Source organism: Rhipicephalus sanguineus, chromosome 1 (genome assembly GCF_013339695.2).
Source record: "Rhipicephalus sanguineus isolate Rsan-2018 chromosome 1, BIME_Rsan_1.4, whole genome shotgun sequence".
Classification (NCBI taxonomy): Eukaryota; Metazoa; Arthropoda; class Arachnida; order Ixodida; family Ixodidae; genus Rhipicephalus; species Rhipicephalus sanguineus.
The window spans coordinates 284,195,147-284,216,540 of record NC_051176.1 but is presented as its reverse complement, the minus strand read 5'-3'; the positions used below and the strand labels follow the sequence as shown (position 1 = coordinate 284,216,540).

The following is a 21,394-nucleotide window of genomic DNA, read 5'->3' as shown; positions in this document are numbered from 1 at the left end:
AGATAAGCGCATAAAGGTTGTTGTAAATAAGATTTATTGAAACTGGTGGTGCCTGTGGGCTCCTTCTTCAGGCCTTGCGTTCATTATGGCCTGAGGGCAGCTGCTCCGATAAGGCGCAGCGTCAAGAAACGGCAAATCTTACGCCATCTTTCAAGCTACTCTTGAGTTGAGTCAGAATTAGGGGTGCGCGAATAGTGAAATTTCATATAGAATCGAATTCGAATCGAATAGTGCCGAACAGTGGCCAAAAATATCGAATCGAATATGGAATACAAAATATTTTATTGAAAATTGAAAGAAAGAACAAAGAAATACAGTCTGCTCATGCCCTCGAGCACATAACGCGGTCAGTGACTGCTACCGAATGACTGCAAATTGTCATGCAGAAACACAAGCTGTTCTACGTGGCCTGGCTTCAGGCTCTCGCCGTGATGTTACGGTGTTTCCTGCAGTTGAAAACATGCGCTCACTGTGCACCTTAGTAGCAGGGATGGGAAGGTATCGCAAAACAATTTTGCCGATACCTGGATAAAGTGCAGCTCCATGCTCTTTCCGACTATTTCAAAGGATCATATCATTTCTTGGAATCAGGGGCTCACTGAAGTATTTTTGAACCTCTTGACGATAGGGTCCGAGCTCAGTTTGCTGGTTTTATTTTAACACGATAGCGTTAAATAGCTAGTTTAGCATATATTCCGGTTTCGGTGTCGGTGTCGTTGGTTGTGAGCGAAAAATCAGCGTTGTCCGTGAGCTAAAATTCGAGACAGATGCAAATAAAAAAATAACAAAAAAATTTTGGTTCGAGTGGGAATTGTAACCAGGACTTCTACGTGACAAGCAGGTGTTCTACCAGAGCCACGCCCGTGCTCGAAATTAATTCGAAAGAAAAAAAACACTATATGAATGTTATGTTACGTGAGGAGTCTCATTAACACATGTAATACTGCGTGGCAGAAGCGTAGAATCACACCAGGCGTCAAAACATGTAAATTGCGCAACCAGTGGATTGTATAAAGGCACACCAATCTCAAAGCACACAGGCATAATTAATTATCATTATCAGCAGAGCATCAACAACGTGCGCAACTGTGCAGCTGCGCAGGTGCGAGTGCTGCCTTACGGGCGCGTAGGGGGCACCTCGCCAACTCGCAAAAGGAAGAATTACGTAGTAAGGGCCACTTCGCAACTGTACTTGCAGTAAGCATTCTAGGATAGTCTGAAAGGGCCAATTTACAGGCGCACGCAGAGACGCTCATTTCCTTGCGGCACGGTTAAGGTGTCCACCGAGAAGCGAAGCCAGGCTAGCGATTGAGAAGGCGATGCGAACATGGCCCGATTAAGCTATTGCGTTCTACTCTTGAAGGCGAAGCTCAAGCATCCTATAAGTTCTTTGTTTTTTTTCTTTTTTGTGATGCCCTCAGTTCGGCAGTCTCCCAGACTATTCCCTGGCCTTCTTTGCCGGAGCCATGGCATGCGGAAATGGCATAATCTCCTTTAAAATAAACAAGTGCTTGCTTAACTGGGATATCGGTGAAAGTTTTAACGAAAGGCCTACTGCAACGACGTTAGCGTTAGTTTTACCCACCCCACCCTCACCAAGTGGCACCATTGGCCTTTGGTCGAGTTTTAGATATTCGCCCTGTCGAATTATTCGAAACTTTGAATACTTGCTATTCGAAAGTCGAATCGAATTATTCGATTAGGTATTATTCTATTCGAATTCTAAACTCGAATATTCGCACACCCCTAGTCAGAATAGGGACGAGTGGGGGGCATTATTGCTTGGCACATGCAATCTATGAGATTCCAGATAATGGCCCCCCTGGTGGACCAAGCCAATGGACAGGAGTGGGATTTTGTGACGAGTGACCAATATCAATTTCCAAAGTCTTGACTGTCATTAATTGGCTCAGACGCTGCCACACCGTCGTGATTGGCGGGATCAGCCGCTCGACGTGGCGTATGACAAGAAATGGGAAATGAAGTCAATCATCACAGAATACTCAGAAGCACTTGCTGTTGGGCTACACGGTTGATACTGAGTATTGACAATGAAACGATTGTCACTTAGCGCGAAACGACGAAAAAAAATGGGGGGGGGAGGAACAATATGAGCACTAACACTGCTGCTTGCCCTCCCCCCCCCCCCTCTTTTTTTTCCGTCGTTTTGCGCTAAGTGACCATCGTTTTATGGTGAATACTCTGTCACAGAATACGGTCGTCATAGGTAGTTACTCTGCAAGGATCCTGATGAGGAATCCACGTGCCAACAACTATGTAACGGTTGATGATTGGGCATGGCTGGTAAAGCATTTCTTTAGACAAGGGAAAATCCTCCTTAGTGCGCAAAATGTTGAATGAAATGCGATAGGACATCGAGCACGACTCTTAATAAGGGTTTCTCATTCTCCGAAGAAGCGCTGTGTCTAAGCTGCCACTGGCTGGCTGTGGCTGGCTTTCTTTTAAAGCATGAACACAAATGGCGCAGCTATACCTGTAACGTACCAACTGACTTAACAAATGCCTCGCGAATCATTACTACATGGCTTTCCGTTCTTGATATTATCCATACTGCGAAGCTATATGCAGCAGATAGGCGCGAAAAATATATCCATGATTTCCACCGATGCCTTGATGTCCTACTTCGTCATTTCGATTCCTAGAACTTCAGCGTTAAAAAAAAAAGAAAGAAAAACCACTCTATTTCAACAATGTAGTACATTTTGGAGCAGATCTTTCTATAGGTCAGTGCAGAGAAGAAAATTAAAGACATAGAAAATCCACAGACCCAATTCATAAGGTTTTATGAACATAAGTACTCTATGCCATTAGGTTACCGGCCCTACTATCTATTATGTCCAATATCGCGATTGGCTGACGCGTATTTTAATGAACAAATATTGCGTATGGAGGTTTCATCTGTCGGCGACCAAATTTGCCGTGACAAACATATGATGCAATTTTAGGTATAAGTGCCTCGTTGTATTATTTCATCATCGCTCATTATCATGCTCTGCAGTTTTTGTCCACCGTTTCCTTTTTCTCTCCAGTGGGGAGAATGAGATAAGAAAGTGAAATAGAAAACAGCATGCGAGCGAAACGAGCGTGGGTAGCTTCTCCTCTCTGCAGTGGGTCCTACGCTCAGTCCAGAAGCGCAGCTGCTTTAGCTGCCCTTCTCGATCGGTCGACCAGCTTTAGCTTGTCCGTCGAAGTACAACTGAAGAGCATTGCCTCCCACTGTCGTCTGGTGAGATGTGCTATGTGCCTGAGGTCGGGTGTGCATAATGCACATGGTCATACCAATTTGGTACAGCACAACGCATTCGTGGCAGTGTGAGAATTTATAAACTTATAGCGCAGGGTGCAGAACGTGGGTACAAACTCAAGCGTAGATTCATGCTTTTCGGAGTTTCCGCAGCACAGTGGCTTCATTTCGCGTGAGGCCGTTGTGTCGTGGTGGTATAGTGGCCATTGGGACACGCGCTGGTGTTCTTTTTCAGACATCCTCGTCAACACTGGTGGCGAAGGCACTGCTTCTTGACATGCTGGCCGCGTCCACATGCACGAGACGGTAGGGGAAGTGCTTTTTGTACATAGTCTCTCGCTAGTGCCTGCACTTTGGCTTGTCGCCGTGCAGTAACAGGCCAGAGACAAGCTCCCCCTGAAATCTCTCACCATGCGAAAACCATTTATTATCGTTGAACTGTTTTTGATTCCTGACAGCACCAATTGGATAGCGTTTGTTCTGCCGAAAAACTTCAGCATTCGAAGCGTTTTCTTAATTTACGGCCCTTCTTTACTTGTTTCTTAAGACACACGTCGCATGAATAGTCAACACTGGGAACACTCAAGCCTGTCGCCCAAATCCTTTCTAGAATGCTCTATACACCCGTACGTTGCGTGGACTCTTTCAACACGCGTCAGCATGCTGTTTTCGCAGTTAATGTCCGCCCGCCGCGGTAGATTCGTGGGTATGGTGTAGCGCTACTGAGCTCAAGGGCATGGGATGCATTTCGACCCTATCGAAGTGCAAGGACACTCGTCCGTGTACTTAGATTTCGGTGCACGTCAAAAAACCCCCGGTCGTTGAAATCGACATGCCCCCCCCCCCCCTACGGCGTGACTCATAATCTCGTATCGTGGTTCTGGCACATGAAACCCGAGAAAATCAATTAATTCGGTAATTTACAAGGGGCAATACTGCGGCTTCTAAGAATCCCTGTGACAGACAAAACCTCCTTGCCCTAAAACTCTATGCATGAAAAGTGTCCAGCCAATGGCAGATGTGCGATTAGCGAAGGAGGCAGGCAAATGGCTCTTACGAAGAAAAAAATACTTCTTTAATTCAGCCCCGTACAATATAGCGTTGAATGTTATAGTGCTGAGCGTGTCCGTCAGTTTCCTTTTCTACAATCATGAACGGAACGCTGCCAGAACCTAAAAGTAGCGAAAAATGGGGGAACAGCTGACTCACTCTCTCCTGGGTCTTGTCTTCTTCAGGCGCGATGTTGAGGACTCCAGGGCTGCGCTGTTTCCCAGGCGGTGGTGGGCCATCTGGCGACGGAGCCAGCTCATCGGGCTGTTCCTTCTTGCGGGCCGAGCCTCGGTGTGTTTGGCCCGGCCTCGAGTCCTGCAGGCGGCGCAGTATATTGGATCGTGTCATGTGGGCCTCTTCTTGAGGTGGCCTGACGGGCGGCGCGACGGGTATCGCCGAGGATGCCGCGGCGGGAACGGCGCCGGCAGCTGCTGCGGACGTGGGCGCCCCAGGACTGGCGGTCTGTAGCACCGCGGCTGCTGCAGCCGCGGCGTTCTGAGCGCCAGCGAAGGCAGTCTCGATTATCGAGATCTGCACGGCACTCAAGTCAGTCTCAGCGAGGTCACAGGGTGTGGCGCCACGCAGGCTGGCAGCGTGGATGCGAGCCCCAGCTTCGAGCAGCAGGCGCAAGCAGGGCCACGATGGCTGTGGCTGACAAGCGGCCAGATGCAGCGGTGTCACGCCGTTCTTGTCGCGGGGACTGGCGGTGGCGCCGTACTTGAGCAAGAGCCGCGCCGCAGCCGTGCGGCCTAGCGCGGCAGCCAGGAACAGCGGCGGCAAGCTGTAGAGGAAGTCGCGAGTGTACTCTTCTTCGAAGGTGATCTCTCGACCGTCCGGGGAGTGCCGGACGACGCGCAGCGAGGCCGCCAGCTCGGGACGCAGCGGCACGTACTTGCGGCGTCGCAGCTCGGGTGACGGCGCCTGATCTGGGCTGTGGCCCGCGGCGCGTGGGCTAAGCGTGGCGCGGCGCAGCGAGCCGCTGGCCTCGGAGGCAGCCGAGCTTCCGCGGCGCAGGCTGCCCAAAGGCACGCCGGCCTCGTTAGGCTCGACGCCGTACTTGAGCAAGAGGCCGACCACGTCGAGTGCCTGATGTTCTACTGCCAGGTGCAACGCGGATGCGAATACGGCCGGCACGGGCTCCAAGTCTGTGGAGACCGAGTCACCGCGACCGAAGCGGTCGATAAGCGTCTGGCTTTTGCGCAGCAGGATCTCCATGTCCTGGCTGGCCGAGCCGGCGCTGCTCTTGTCCAGCAGGCTTCCGTGCAGGTTGACCGAGAAGCGACCGTGGTGCAGCTCCAGGAGGCGGCGCGTGGTGGCCACATCGTTGGCGCGGATGGCGCGCTCCAGCTGCTCGGCCTCGAGCGTCAGGTCGTTGACGGAGGAGCCCAGGCTGCTGCCCGTCGTGGCGGCCGTCAGCGAGTGACATGAGGCACTGAGCGGCAGGCTGCCGCCCCCGCTCGCTGGCAGGTGGTCTTCGCTCGGGGGCGGCGTTGGTGTCGACTGCACGGCCACCAGCGGCGCCGGCGAGCGCCCCGTCGGCAGGGACGACGCCGCTGCGCACGCCGCCGCCGCCGCCGCTCCACCGCTGCCGCCGCTACCGCTCTGCTCGCCGGTTTCAGGATACAGCTGCACATGCAAGCAAGAACGACAACATGTACACTCCTTGTCTGAACCCCTTTTATGAGGACGCGCTCTTGAAATTCTTGCGCAGTTATACACTTTCTGATTATGTGGTGCTTGATCTCCGTACACTGTGACAATGAACATGACGATAGTCAGGCAACAGCCAAGCTAATCGCAAATCACACTTCTACATGTTCTGTGAATGTTGACCATTAGCCGGAATTCGTGGAGAAGCTATAGCGTGCTACAGAGGTTCATAAAAACAGCCACTAGCAAATCACTATAGAAGCCGCAATATGAGTGGAATGCAAAGGCAAGCATTTCTTATGAACGCATATTCACGAAACAATATTTACGCAGGAACATCTTACATCTTACATCACAGATAACATCTTACATCAGGAAAATGCACCGTCATTCTTTAGAAAAAATGTACGACCTTATGTTTCAGTGGCTTTCGTGTTATTTTCGCATAGTCCAAAACGACTCGGCTGTCAAGGCAACCCGATGAACCCAAGAATGCCCCGAGCCGCCTCAAATAATTACAATTGTTTAAGTTTAACGTCACAAAACCACGACATGATTACGAGGGATGCCGTAGTGGAGGGCTCCGGAAATTTCGACTACCTGGGGTTCTATAACGTGCACCTAAATGTAAGTACACGGGCCTCTAGCACTTCCGCCTTCATCGAAAATGCGGCCGCCGCGGCCGGTATTCGATCCCGCGACCTTCGAATCAGCAGTCGATCACCATAACCACTAGACTACCGTGGCGGGTCGAGCTGTCTCAAATAATATTTGCCGAGAATACACGCTGCCAGGGAACTTGAGCTCACCCCCAAATAGACCCAAGCTTTCTGGCTTTCTTAAGTGTCTCCAATAACCCGCTGCATAGCATGGAGCGGCGCTGTGGCTGCAAGTGTAATCTCTCTCCCGCAGAGAAGCAATGCCGTTGTACCGATCATGGCTGGGAGTGGCATTTACGAAAACGCTTACTTTCAATGCATTCGTATGACCGATAACCTGACTTGCGTCTCCGGCAGAGACGAGCAAACTATTCAGCTCGTGTTGCGCATTTGTCCGTGGCACAACGTCGACATTTCCCCTGTCTCTGTAGAATATAGAAATAGAGGCCAGAATTAAGAAAGAAAAGGTCAGAAAGTGTTAGCCAAAAGTGCTCTAATTGCAATACATGTAATTAAACCTGCTTAGAACACACAAAGTAGAGGACTATTTGTCGCCGCACAATTTCAAATAATATGTCAACAACAGTAATAATAATAATTTATGCAACGTGCCCAGACACAACCGTAAGGTTCTTTAGGTAGCGCACGCGAACAAAATGCTAATAACAAACAATACAATGAAGACAGCCTACAGGAGAAAATACGAATAAAAAAGCAGAATAATGTAAAAAACGATGAGTCAGGTCAACCGGGCAAAAATGCTGTAACACCCCACCAGAAATATAGAAGGAGAATGATAAATACAAATCACATACAACAAAACACAGGGTGGGCTGAAAGATAAAGGAGAAAAAAGATTTGTACAATGTGCGACACTACGTTGAGAGAGCGCGAAGTTCGGAGGAAAACAATGACAGCGAGCTATAAAAAACATCCAGATCAAGAAAGCAAGCATTATAAAGACCTTGTGGGCGGACTTGTCGAAGACTCGGCGTCCGTCGGCCGCAAGGGAAATAGTAGCGTTCCTCGTAAAAGGGGAAAGCTTCATGAAGTTTCAAGGAGCAGAATGTTTCTATTAGTAAGACCAAATAACATTTGAGAATTCGAGCGTCTCAATGCGATGGCCACGAACGTTTTCGTGAAAGATATCCAAATTATTATTATTATTATTATTATTATTATTATTATTATTATTATTATTATTATTATTATTATTATTATTATTATTATTATTATTATTATTATTATTATATGCTTGCTATGCTCCTGCCCGTTTTTCGGTAAGCAGCAGTTTTTCCGCTGTGAAAATTGCTCTAAACGTGTTCATGCGAAGTGTGTAACCTGGCCTGATGAAGAGCTGCAACTCCTGAAGTCTGGATCGCGCTCGTTTTGCTGCAATTTATGTGATCTGAGCCGCGCTGCTGGTAAGCCTAGCGAAGACAACTCGGCGGCGTGCAGCGATGAACATTGCAGCTCTCAAACCGGTTCCCTCTCCACGTGCACCCCTCCGGGGGGCGATCTCGCCGGGCTGCGCCGCCTTCTCCTCGACGCTTTGGAGGGAATCTCGTTCCTCAGCGACGAGGTATCCCAACTACGCGAAGAAAACGAGCCCGCGTGGTCGCTTCCCTTCGTGCAGAGGTCCGCTTCCTGCGTGAGGAGCTGACGCGCCGCACGGCCGGAGTGGCAGTGAAGGCACCTGTGATCCCCCCCGCGCATGTGATCGTTGACCGATCAGTGACTTCCGAGCAACCTGCCTGCTCTGAACCACCTCTCCCCAACACTCTTTCACCTTCGAATTCACCGCCAGCTGACGTAGACACGTCCGAGCGTGGTAGTGTGATGCCTGCGACAGCCTCTTATGCAGCGGTGATTGAGGGGGAAAGAAAGAAGAAACCCGCCTCTTTTGGAGCTATGACAACATCGAATATATCTGTAGCTCAACGGACACAACGGCCACAACGGCCAAAGGCCATTTTTGTTACGAAGCTGAGCCCGGACACCACTGTTGCTGACATCAAAAAACATATTGCTTCATTCGATCTGTCTCCCATCTCCTGCCGGCGACTTCAAACCAAATTTCAGTCCTATTCTTCGTTCTACATCGAAGTCGACAAGGAAACACTACAACGCCTGAATGACCCTTCGATGTGGCCCCTCGGATGCCTCTTCAAGCCATTTCGTGGGGAGCTGCGCGATGACATGCTTCATCCCTCTGAGCAAGTGACTGGAATCGAAAGTGCCGTGTAACGTAGACATATTCTACCAAAATGCTCGTGGTCTACGTACCAAGACACGAGAGTTTTTCTCTAATGTTCTTTCGTCTTCTTTTCCTATTATTGCTATTTCTGAAACCTGGCTAGGCACTGAAATTCCCTCATCTGACTTTTTTCCCGCGACCTACACCACCTTCCGCAGTGACCGAGATTTCAGTGAAACCAAACAGAAAGGCGGTGGCGTGCTGATTGCCATTGACAATTCACTGAAATCCGTTAGACGGAAAGACCTAGAAACTATCAAAGAATCAATTTGGCTAGAAACCAACCTTGAGCGCAGTGAAAAATTGATTGGATGTTTCTATTTACCGCCCAGCATGTCCCCTGCCTCGTTTCATGATGTCATGTCTTCCATTGAACTTGTGGTATCTTCTCATAGTGGGCACAGAATTATTGTTCTTGGCGATTTCAATGCACCTGGAATTGACTGGAGCACGCTTACCTTTTCTCACTACAATCATTTCATTGAGAAAAAGTGCAGCCTGCTCTTGGACTTTCTGGCGTTTAATTCCCTACTGCAACATAACTCAGTCGTCAATTCCAGTGGCAACGTCTTAGACCTGTGTGTGTCAAACGATCAACCCCTTGAAGTTTCCCGCTCCGACATCTCTCTTGTACGTCCGGACAAATTCCACCCACCACTTAACGTAAGATTATCCGCATCAGCCGAAACAACGAGCTTCAGCAGTTACGTAAACAAATCTCCGAGATTTGCCTTCAAGCGAGGTGACTACACGGGCCTCTATCATCACTTGTCTACCGTTGAGTGGTCACAGGTTACTGACAAACCAAATGTTGATGAGCAGGTTGATCGGTTTACGGAGCTTGTACTGAGCAGCATGCGTAATTTTATTCCCTAATATACACCTAAACAACGTAAATATACCCACTGGTTCTCATCTGAACTTATCAGTGCACTGAAGCATAAAGATCACGCACACAGGAAATCTAAATGTTCTCCATCCAGCGAGTGGAAGGAAGAGTTCAGCTTCTTTCGAACTCTCTCTAAACGCCTATATAAACGGGATCATAGTTCGTATATTGAATTCTTAGAAAAAAAGCGCCTTGACAGGCCGGCTGAGTTTTGGAAGTATGTACGTAAACGGTCTAGCAAAAGCGGAGAGTCCTTCAGACTACTGGACTCAAATGGGTTAGAAGTGCATGCCGTCGCTGACTGTTTTGCCACGCATTTCTCATCCGTTTATAAGGCCTCAGACTCTAGCACTGATATCAGACAACAGCCCAAGGTGGTTAGCTCATCCAGTGCTTTGTCGCTGGATGAAAATCTGATCTGCGAATGCATTAAGCGCTTAAAACCATCCTTATCATGTGGGCCAGATGGCATCCCCTCCGCCATACTAAAAGCGTATGGTAGTATATTTGTCCCAGTACTGACTACGATATTTAATAACTGCCTGGACACTTCCACATTTCCTAGCATGTGGAAAACTGCTCGTGTTTTTCCAGTATTTAAGTCGGGCTCTAAAACAGATGCTTCCAATTATCGCCCGATTTCTCTACTATGTGCCACATCAAAGATCTGCGAGCTGGCTCTTCACAACATATTGTCTTTTAGTGTGAAAAACTCATTGATTCCTAATCAACATGGTTTTCTCGCTGGCCGCTCAACTACCACAAATCTTGCTAGTTGCATGACGCAGACCACCACACCTATTTCTCAGAGAGGACAGGTTGACGTAATTTACTGTGACCTGAGCAAGGCTTTTGACGTAGTCAGCCACACACTGATCATGGTTAAACTTGCGAACTTTGATGTTGACTTGTCAGTTGTGAATCTCCTGCAGAGCTATCTGCTCAATAGATATTGTTATGTAGCCGTAAATGGCCAAACCTCTTCTTTGTATAAAGTGACTAGTGGGGTCCCTCAAGGGTCGGTATTAGGCCCACTCCTATTTTTAATTTACGTTAATGATGTTTCTTTTGCCATTCGTAATTCTTCTTTCCTCTTGTATGCCGATGACATCAAGATTTTTAAGGAAATTCATTCAGTTAACGACTGTCGCTTGCTGCAGCCAGACTTGTGCTCTTTTTCCGAGTGGTGCAACGGTAATAACCTTTCTCTGAATACCTCGAAGACAAAATTCATGTCTATCACTCGCAAAACATCTAGCGTGCCATTTCAATACTCTGTCAATTCTGTGCCGTTATGCAAGGTTTATGAAATCAGTGATCTTGGTGTTGTTGTTGACAGCGCGTTAAACTTTTCTTCTCACGTTAAGCGTGCTGCTATGCGGGGCCTTCGTTCTCTCGGATGTGTTTGTAGAATATCTCGAGAATTCAGGTCTCCCATGGCCCTACACAAATTGTACACGGCAATATGTCTTCCGCAACTTGAGTATGCGTCCGTGATATGGAATGGCATTGCTCAATCCAGCGGTAACACCATTGAACGAGTCCAGAAAAAATTCCTCAGCATATATAACTATCGCTTTGCTAAAAATGACTCTGGATCTCGTTCAAATACTGCTGAATTATTATCCCTGCCATCACTTCACTGCCGACGAAATCGCTCTGATCTCTTATTTCTTTACAAGCTAGTCCACGGTATCATATCCTGCCCTGTACTTCTCAATTGTGTAAATTTTCGAATTCCGCGTAAGTTAACCAGAGAGAACAGACCGTTTCATGTACCCGCCTGCTTCTTCCAACACTCTACCGTTCATAGAATACAAAGTCTCTATAATGTTAATTTTCTTGATCTTGACGTTTTTCATAGCCCACAATCATTGTTTTTATCCGAGCTTTGCACTGTTTTCATAGTGTGGCACAATGTACAAAGTCTTCCCTTCTCAGTCTTTCCACATAGTTGTATATATGCAATCTAATTTTTTATTCCCCGTCAATATTTCTCGTGTTGTCTCATTTTACTCCTCCCCTTTTGTGTTCATTTCTCTTTGTCTACGTGTTTTTGCTCTTTTTATTTCTGAAAACTGTCTGTATTGTATTGTTTATTTTTATTGTTTTTTTTTTGCGTGCGCCAGCACAAAGACCTTACGGTTGTTCCTGGGCACGTTAAATAAATAAATGATTGATTGAAATGATTGAAAGTCCAGAAAAAATTCCTAAGCATTTACAACCATCGTTTCGCTAGAAATGACTCTGGATCTCGTTCTAACGCTGCTGGATTATTATCATTGCCATCACTTTGCTGCCGACGAAATCGCGCTGATCTGTTATTTCTTTACAAGCTTGTGCATGGTATCATATCCTGCCCTGTACTGCTCAACTGTCTTAATTTCCGAATTCCACGTAAGGTGACCAGAGAGAACAGACCTTTTAATGTAACCGCCTGCCTCTGTGAGCATTCGACCATTGGCAGGATTCAACGTCTTTACAATGCTTACTTTTTGGAGCTCGATGTTTTTCACAGCTCCCAGTCGTTGTTCTGCTCCGAGCTTTGCACTGTACTTACTTAGCCTCGTACACTGTTGACTTTTTTTTTCTGCCTGCGCATAGTTGTATATGTGCAATTTTATATCGTTTTTTATCCCTGATATTTTATTATGATTATTGTTTTTTTTTTCGTGCGCCAGTACAAAGACCTCGAGCACGGTTGTTCCTGGGCACATTAAATAAACGTTTGATTAAACGTTTGATTATTATTATTATTATTATTACGAGATGATGAAGAAGAAGAAATCCCCCACTGAACGACGAGTTCTATCTAGCCGCTTTTCTTGGTCCTCTGTGCGCACGGCGGTGCACGTATTTAACGCGAACATGCAGATGGGAATATCTGCCACCACCCTAATCAGCAGCACATGCACCCTCCAGCTTTATTCTTCGGAGAGAAAACATCATCGGTCGTGTTCATTTACCGAGCTCCTTACAGGGGTTCTATATACGCCTAAAAAGCTGCTTATTGTTTGAGGCACGGACAGCTTATGAGAGCTTGGAAGCCTCACGTAAGAACAAGTGTTCAATGCAGGCGTGGAATCGGTCGGGAAACAGCGCGAGGGAAACGAATGGGCACGTTGCGCTAGAGAGCCTCCTTGCATAGAGCCATTGAGCTTTGCGGGCGTAAAAGGTGTGGTGCACGCAGTGGCAACGAAATAAATGGACAAGCCTCTTTCCAGTCTCGATGGCTGGAAAGAGGGGGCAGTCCACACAGAGACGTTCGAAAGTTCCATGACATCCAGCACGTGCCCTATTTCTCTCATGTCCCACTTACACCATACTCGTTGGTGTGCTAATGTAGGTGCGTTTTCTGCTCTAGTTTTTGTAACTTCAACTATTACGCGTATTTTAGCTTTTTACGTGCTACGGCGCCCATACGCCCACTCGCTACTCAAAGAGAAGCAAGGGAGCATAATCACCGCTAACGGAGAAAGGGAATGAAGGCGCGTCATGAGGGCACAAAGAGGAGTGGAAAACAACGCTAAATAGAGCTAGACCCTGACTTGTCTTTTTCTCTACGTAAACGCACTGCCAAACAGGCAAGTTGGTGCACCCGTGCTCTTTCCCGGCGTAGGTGTTTCAATCCCCTTCCGACTCGTCTACTTTGTTTCCTCTTGCACGCCGCTATAGTATATTGCGCCTACCTGGCACCAAACCAAACGTTCGCCTTTGTGCGTCATAGCCACGATGGCTGATGCAGTTTCTACTGTATAACAAAGCGCATAATCCATTTCACCCCATTAGGCGCCAATTAGTTCATTACATATCAAGACATGCAAATCGCCAATTTCTGTTCGTATGCCTGAGGAATATATATTAAGAATATGCAAATCGCTAAATTCTATTTGTATGCGAGAGTTCAAATAAATTTGAAAGACCCTAAAGAGGCCTACCTTCGAACGGGAAAAAAATGGGAGACCCTTTCTGCAATTAACCTAGCTTAAGCCTATTGGGCTTTGATGGCACACGGTAAGATTGAAAGCCTATTAATTTCAATGCGGGATGATGCCTTGCGCCGACTACATCCCGGAAGATACCTTCAAATGAAATGTGGGCCAACCTAGATTCGGTCTAAATCTGAGCGCTAAGTACCTCACTTATCCAACAGGCGATTTAAAGCTTGTGGGCGAGAATATTCGAAAACAAATTTCCATCCAAATACCAAGGCGCTCACATTTATACACGTCTAAATAATTAGCCCGATGCCAAACGTTTCCTTATTTTTCCCCACGATCTGTTGAAATTCCGGTGAAGAGATGTTGGCCACAAGAGCAACTGGTTCTTGAAGGTCGAAGAAAATGTAACGCAGAACTCGGCAACGCTCTCGCAAAATAGGAAAACGAGGAAAAAATAAAAGTTCGAATTAAGAGAAGACGCGCCATGGCTGAAGTTAAGCGCCGTGATGTCGTCCAGTCATGCCGAAGATTGCGTCACTCTGGCAGTGATGCTTTACGGCTGTCATCCTCAGTGATGCACCCGCGGCGCGCGTGGGCCAGCCCTGCGTCTCGGCTCAGCAGACAGCGTAGCGACCGAGAGCAAATCTGCGCAAATCTGCGACAGACAGCAAATTGTGCAGGCCCTATTGCTACAAAACATAGCGCTGCCCACACTTCTCCACTACCCCAGAAACGCGCAAGCTTGTGCAATTCGATCTTGGCAGCACCATCAGATAACACTGTCCATTAAGCGATCTTGCGCAATCCTGCGAATGCGATCGTTGCGCAGTTGCTCAATGAAATGAAACGCGTTACTTAACAACTAAAAGAATGCTTTTACCATTTAGCGCTCACACTGCTTCTCGCAAATCTTAATAAATCTCGTAAACCAACGGCTGCGTTATTTATAAGTTCTAATGCGTGAAATTCGCGCACCCACGCTTCGAAACCACCCAGCGAACATGCACCCTTCACAAATGCGACTTCTAACAGTATTCGCAGTTAAAGAAATACGTACTGAGGACACAGCACGCGCGTCTCTGAAAACACTTGCACGATTTTTACATATTGAAGCCGGTAAGCGCACGAATCTTTCACTGTTCACAATTTTCACCTATAAGTTGCGAGAGCCAACGTTGTACATGCACAAGCGTGCGTGCAGTGCAATCTTGACCATGCTAAAATAATTAAGAATTGTATCAGTAGTAACAAAACATAGGGTTCACAAACACAGATGGTCGTTCTATTATTTTGTCTGCTCTAGATCTCTTCAGCCTGAAACTACATTTACAAAGCAGGGTTTCAAGAAAACAATGTTTAAATATAGTTCCGCAGCAACTCTTAAAGGTAGGAGCGGATACATTCTCTGCGCAAGCGAGAGCCCACTTAAAAGAAAAATAGACTGCTTGCTATTTTTGGATAAGCCAGAAGATAGAATTTAGAAAAAACAGAGATACTAGTACACGATTCCGGCAAGCTCAACTCATCAGCACCGCCCGTGGAGGTGCGGCACCACGCGCTACGGCCATCTGTGACGCTCTCATGCATGCCACGGTTGATCGAGTTTCACCAGCAGGCACAGGTCACGTCTACTGGCGATCAGGCCTCGGTCATTCCGGCTCGATTTTTGTGCTCTGCACAACTCTCGGTTGAAGCTCACCGCACACTCAATCAAAGGCGCTGCACGATTGAAGTTCTAGCCTTATGATCATTAATGTAATGTGGCTCGAAGCTGGCGTGCTCCCGTTTCGCCCGTGCACGTTGCTCACAAATGGGCAGCACTTTTACAGCGAGGAGTACGTTCAGCTGGGAAGGGAGCTTGGTGCAATTATCTGAATGTCTTCTGTCTTGAATTTGCAATCATATCCGTAGCTATTGTAGCCTCTTCAACAAAAATCGGCCGTACAAGACGACAAAATAGCTCCGTTATTGGAGACGTCACAGTTAACCACTAGAGCATGAATTGATCAGCAGCATTGGCGTAGCCGGTGGGGGGGGGGGGGGGGGGCGGAGGGGAGGGAAGGGGTTCAAATTCTTCCCCCGAAATTTTTCAATTGTGTATGTGTGTATATACATGCACACATACAAATGCACTCACACGAACGTACATAAACAATGGTTGAAACCTACCCCCACCCCTCAGAAAATTTCTGACTACGCCCCTGACCACCGGCATTTTGAGATAAATATGAGCGGCGGCTAACGAATTATTAAAAGTTCTGCAGCGTCGCCGCATTTTGTGTTTCACACCTCTGTGATTACTGGTTGCTCTTATTGCGCCAGAATGAACCCCCAACGCCTGCGAATATTGAGCAGTGACGTCATCACGTACGAAGGCTGGCCAAACCCACACCCACGAACGGCAATCTTCTTTCACAAAGGCTACTACATGACAACATAAATTATAGCAGAACGTTATTTGAGAAGCTAAGCAGCACCAGCGTTAAATACACCATATCTCAGCCTGCAAAAGGGAATTAACGTGGAAGTTAAAGGGGCAAGATGTTTAGACCAGGCAGGGATCTTTCACAACTAAGGAAGCGCGTATATCCGCGACAACATTTGCGGCCTCAAGACTTCTGGGGGAAGAAAATGTTGACAGCAAGTAATCGTGGGTGCATGGAAATAAACACGTGAAGGGACCCTTTTGCGGGCAGTAAAGTCGGAGAAAAAAAAAAACAAAGATGAGAGGACAGCGATAATACGGAGACCGCGAATGGCGGTGTCCTGGTCTGCCTTCTTGTTCCTCGTTTGGTTCCCGCTCTTCGTGTGTTCATGCTCCATTCCATCCTCGCTATTTTCATCACCTGCTTTGCGTTGCAGTTAAGGTGTGCGCACAGTCATAGATAGACGCGCCCATTTTCAGTACCTTACAAAAACAAAAAAAAAAAAAGCTACAGCGCGCGGAGTTTATGCGCAAAAGGCCTTTCAAAGTACGGCATGTATCGTATTTCAAACGACACTGCGGCTACTCTCGCCATTTGGAGCGCCGCAGCGCGCTGCAGCAAGAAGAGGCCAAATGGTAGTTCTGCTTTGAAAATGTCCCTCGCTCGCTCAGCATTTTAACGAAATTCTCTGAGGCTGCCGTGAAACAGCAGAATTCGCGGAAAAAAAAGAAAAGTCGAAAGAAGCTGTTTTATAACGAGGCCTCGGAAAACCCGAGGCCGTTAAGCGGTGCGCCATGATTTTTGTTTACTCTTGAAGCGCGGAGTAAAGTGACACCTGCAGAAATAATTAATGAAACAAAAACGGGAACGGTCCCTGATGGACTCATTAGTTAACCGGAAGAGAAGAGAATATGTGCGGCACTTTTTTTCTCCTGACCTGAAGCCATCTCTGGCTCGAAACAAGGTAACAGCTAGAAAGTTGACTCAGAAGGCTGTCTAGACTCATTAAGTACGTTCACACCTCGGCCGGCGATGTAGAATTTGCTTTCCATTTTTCTACGAGGTCTCCTTACCGGCAGGAAAAAGAAAAGAGCTGTTAATGAATAGCACTGTGTGACGCCAACAATAAAGCATCTGCGTAACGAAACACCAGCACTCTGATATTTTGTTTTCCTTCTATTATTCCTTATTTCTTGGCCTTGGTTGACGGCACAGCTGTAATGACTAGCAGAGCGTGTCGTCTGAATGCCCGACTTCTGGCATTATTTATTTCTCGTGTCCACTAAAAGGTACATCTGTCGCGTGGCTAATTAGCGATGTTAAAGGTGCGCACACACCATTAGGAACGAGGTGCGAGTAATTTTCTCCTGGCTCTCATTTTGATGATGATAAAAAAGCGAGCGAATCCGGTACAGAAAACATACTCTCACAGTGAAATCAAGGCACGTGACTGCAATAGTCATTACGAATGCTTGGAGCACGTTGAGTGTGGGAGCCGCACATAAAATACTCTCGGGGAATGCTCACTCATGCGAAACGATACGGCCATGCGCCGTGATAAATTTAGACCACGTACGCCGGGAAACTACGCACTGTGATGCTGAAGAACGGGTGCAATAATGTGGAGTGTACGAGCCGGCTAAACGCCAGGGAACTTTGAGCCGTAGATGTAAGGGTTTATCACTTAATGTGCGCCTGTGTATGGGCTACCGTTATAATACATGCTGCCACAACACTGCGCGGAACAAACGTGTCAGTAACAGTGGCGCAGCCGCAATATAAACAGGGTTAGCCGATGTTCTAGTTGTTGTATAGTTGTTGATATTATTGTCTCCCTTTGATATTGAAATAAACTGTTGAAATAAACTGTATAGTTGACATTAAACGAAAAAAACGGACCTGGGCGGGCCACGTAACGCACAGGGGCGACAACTGACGGTCAGTTAAAACAAATGAATGGATACCAAGGGAGGATGGGAAGCGCAGCTGAGGACGGCAGCGACTTAGGTGGGGTTATGCAATGAAGACGGGGAGTCTACTGGCTCAAGACAGGGTACATTGAAAATTATTGGGAGAGGCCTTTGTCCTGCAGTGGAAATATAAATAGGCTGTGAATTATGAGGATAATGATGATGACAACATTAAATTCCACGTAAACAGGCTTGCAGGGCAAGAACGGTGTTTGATAACTTATAACTTATACAGCTGACGTAAGGCAGACTTGAAAGCGAAAGAAGTGTGGCGAGAGAAGGCAAAGTTTTACTTGAAACAGCGCCCGCATGTTCGCGAAAGAGCTCATGGGCTAGATTGTTTGCAAAAGCAAACCTAATCTGGAATATATTAACAGCGACCGAGCAGGGTAACAAGAAACGCACTAAAATTGTGACATCCTCAAAGTAGACTGCACTACCCATACGACACCTAGCTCAGCGTGTAATACAGTTTTACCATAGTAGCAGACATAAGAAAAAAAGTTATCAGTGGCAGTGGCAAACACTGTGAATTCTAGATAACTGCATACGGATTATCTAATACTGACTAATATACTGACCTCACATATTGTTTACTTGTGGCTTGTACTTGAACATGAACCGACTAGCCCAGCAACGTGCACTTTTTGACTAATATACCTTCGCTGAATAACGTTAGGCGCTTATAAAACGACAAAGGACATCACTGCCAGGCATTTCTCATTTAATTTAATAATCTGACATCTTAAACTGCAATCTTTATGTTAGACGGATAAAGCTCTGTTATGGGCAGGCGATATCTGAATAAAAACAATCGTTCCGAGACCCAAAACTTGTCGTTTCTATCATATCCCTAACGTCCCAAAATTAAATACAGGCGTTCCAAATCACTGCCTGCATTTTCTTCTTCTGACCTCACATATTTGTTACTTGGAACTCGGCCGAAGGAATTTCTCTAAAAAACACGGCTGTCAGACTTGATAGACTTCTCAAATGGACCTGTGGAGTTCGCACGCTGCAAGGTGTGCTCGTCACATGCTCGCGTCGTGGCTCGGTGGACGTGGGGAATCCCCTTCGCGTCTTTAGCGAGCCTTGAACCCCAACAAGGCGCTGGCGTGCCGAACGTTGGCTCCCAAGCTCTTCGAGCTAAGGCACGTCATTCCTCGAACCACGGCAGCAGAAGCGAGTGCTAAGCGAAGCGGCTCACGAGAGAGTAGCTACGGAAGGACGAAATACTAACGAGTAGAAACATGCAGGGGCGCCAGCTGCCCGCGAGACGAGTGAGGCCCGAAACCGTCATTGCCTCGCACGCCTCGCACGCAAATCGTGCATGTGTTTTCGCTGGCGGCACTTATCGCGACGGCACAGGCTTCGCGCGCACAGCAAACCGCTGGCAGCCGTGCGTGCTGGCGACGCCGGCGATCTATCGCGGAACGCGAGAGAGGCACGAAAGCGTCCCGGCTGCTCTCTCCTGCCCATCCCCGAGGAAATGGCGCCCTGACGGAAGCTCTTCTACCAGTGCTGACAATTTGCCCGTTCGCACTTGCCCCATCCAAAGCACATCGCTTCTCCGTTCCCCTCGAGCCGTCGGACATTAAAAAAGAAAAGAAAAAGAAAGAAAGAACCACAAAGTATCGCGTCAGAGTTCTGTTATAGTTGTTCTTGTCGCTTTCAAAAAACAGCGAAACCAAGCAAGTGTATGGATGGGGTTCCTTTCGCCACTTCCTATTATGAAGGCCAAAAAGAAAAAGAAAGAATGCGTATTTATTAGGAGGAGTTTATTTTAAAGAGACGAGAAGGCCGAATGATAAAACTCCCGATACTGCCAAACGAATTACAGTGAAATCAAGTTGAACTTAACACCACTCGTTAAAGAAAGAAAGAAAGAAAGAAGGAAAGAAAGAATCAACGTGCGTTTTTACGCTGATGAATAATACTCCAACGTTTTTTCATTAATTTTTTTGTGTGTGTGTGGTTAGCTTTGCTGGCAAAAGTAATTGCACGTTTTAGTTCCAACGGCACAACCGAGTTCTTGCACTTTCAGCGCAGGGTTGCGTAGCTATTAGAGGATAAAGCGGAATAACTTTGTTTCATTAAAAATTCTTTTAGACACAAAGTTTGTCTCTGATGAGAAGGCTGAAGACATAAATCCTCTGGCTGTTTTTATAATGATCTCGTTTTAGGCCTGATAGCAGCTTTACTCAAAACTAGCAAAAAAGCTGCTATGGAGGCAAGGTAGTAATTTTGAGTGGAATAGGGCTGGCAATGCTCATCAATCTCAATTAAAAAAAAAACAAGACTGTGAAGTGGGCAGTCATTATTCTTGACAGAAATTCTTCAATAGTTGGATATCTTACAAACGCGACACTACTCGTATGGCTCTTCATAACATGACGACGCTGAGAAATATATATTTACATATAGGTTTGTGAGTTCACAACAGGGGGTGGTAATGCACTGCTGTGAAATCAATACCCATTTGTAACTCTTATCCTTTTGTGAAACGTTGCATTCCATTGCTATTATCTACCGGTATTCATTACTAAATTATTTCACGAAAACAAGTAAGGTTACACAAAAGCTGACTTTATGTTAACTAATGTCAATTTCAGCTAAAGTGCATCGGATTCGTAGTTTATGAAAGCCAACGGACATCCATTTTTATTCGATAACGTTCTTTAATGGATTGTGAAGGAATAAAAATGTCTAAAGAGCCCATCATTGAAGCGGGGGCCGCTAAAGAAACAGCAGTCGGGTCATGCAGCCTCGCCAATTATAATGTGACCGCTGACCGTCCGTGTCGAAGATGGCAACAGGAACTGAGCAGGACTTTGGAAATGTTTCGTCGCAACTTCTCATGTTGAGAGAAATGGTCAGTTATGACCCACAAGGCGAGCGGGACAAGGCCCCCTTACCAAGCGCGCACGCACGGAGCCTTTCTGTCACTGTCAGGGGGCAATGGACAGGTGGTGGCGCCGCAGCGTTTCTCCAAGCTGGTCGAAGCACGCGGCCTGGCACCGATGCCCCCGGGACCGGCGCCCAGCTGATTGATACCGGCCGGAGGATACCTCCCGAGTGCGTCCGGACGCCAGCGTTATCGGAGCGTTTTATTTGCTTCCACGACTGCCACGGCGGCACGCTCAGGCGTCCCGGAGCGACACTTTCGATCAGGGAGTGTCCGTGTGGAAAGGCGTGTCATTAGCCCCTTTTTTCCAATTGGACGAGCTTCACGGCCATACCCTGCGGACGTCACCGAGTTTGGCAGGGCGCTCGCTCGCGCAGCGCCG

General features: G+C 47.2%; 1 protein-coding gene across 1 annotated transcript in view; it reads right to left on the bottom strand.

The window, feature by feature from the left end:
- LOC125757446 (poly [ADP-ribose] polymerase tankyrase-1-like) overlaps positions 1-21,394 on the bottom strand; it is a 236,199-nt gene that overhangs the window by 23,543 nt on the left and 191,262 nt on the right. Inside the window, exon 3 of the mRNA XM_049413045.1 lies at positions 4,475-5,941. Coding sequence (XP_049269002.1) covers positions 4,475-5,941 — 1,467 coding nt within the window. The remainder of the gene's footprint in view (positions 1-4,474; positions 5,942-21,394) is intronic.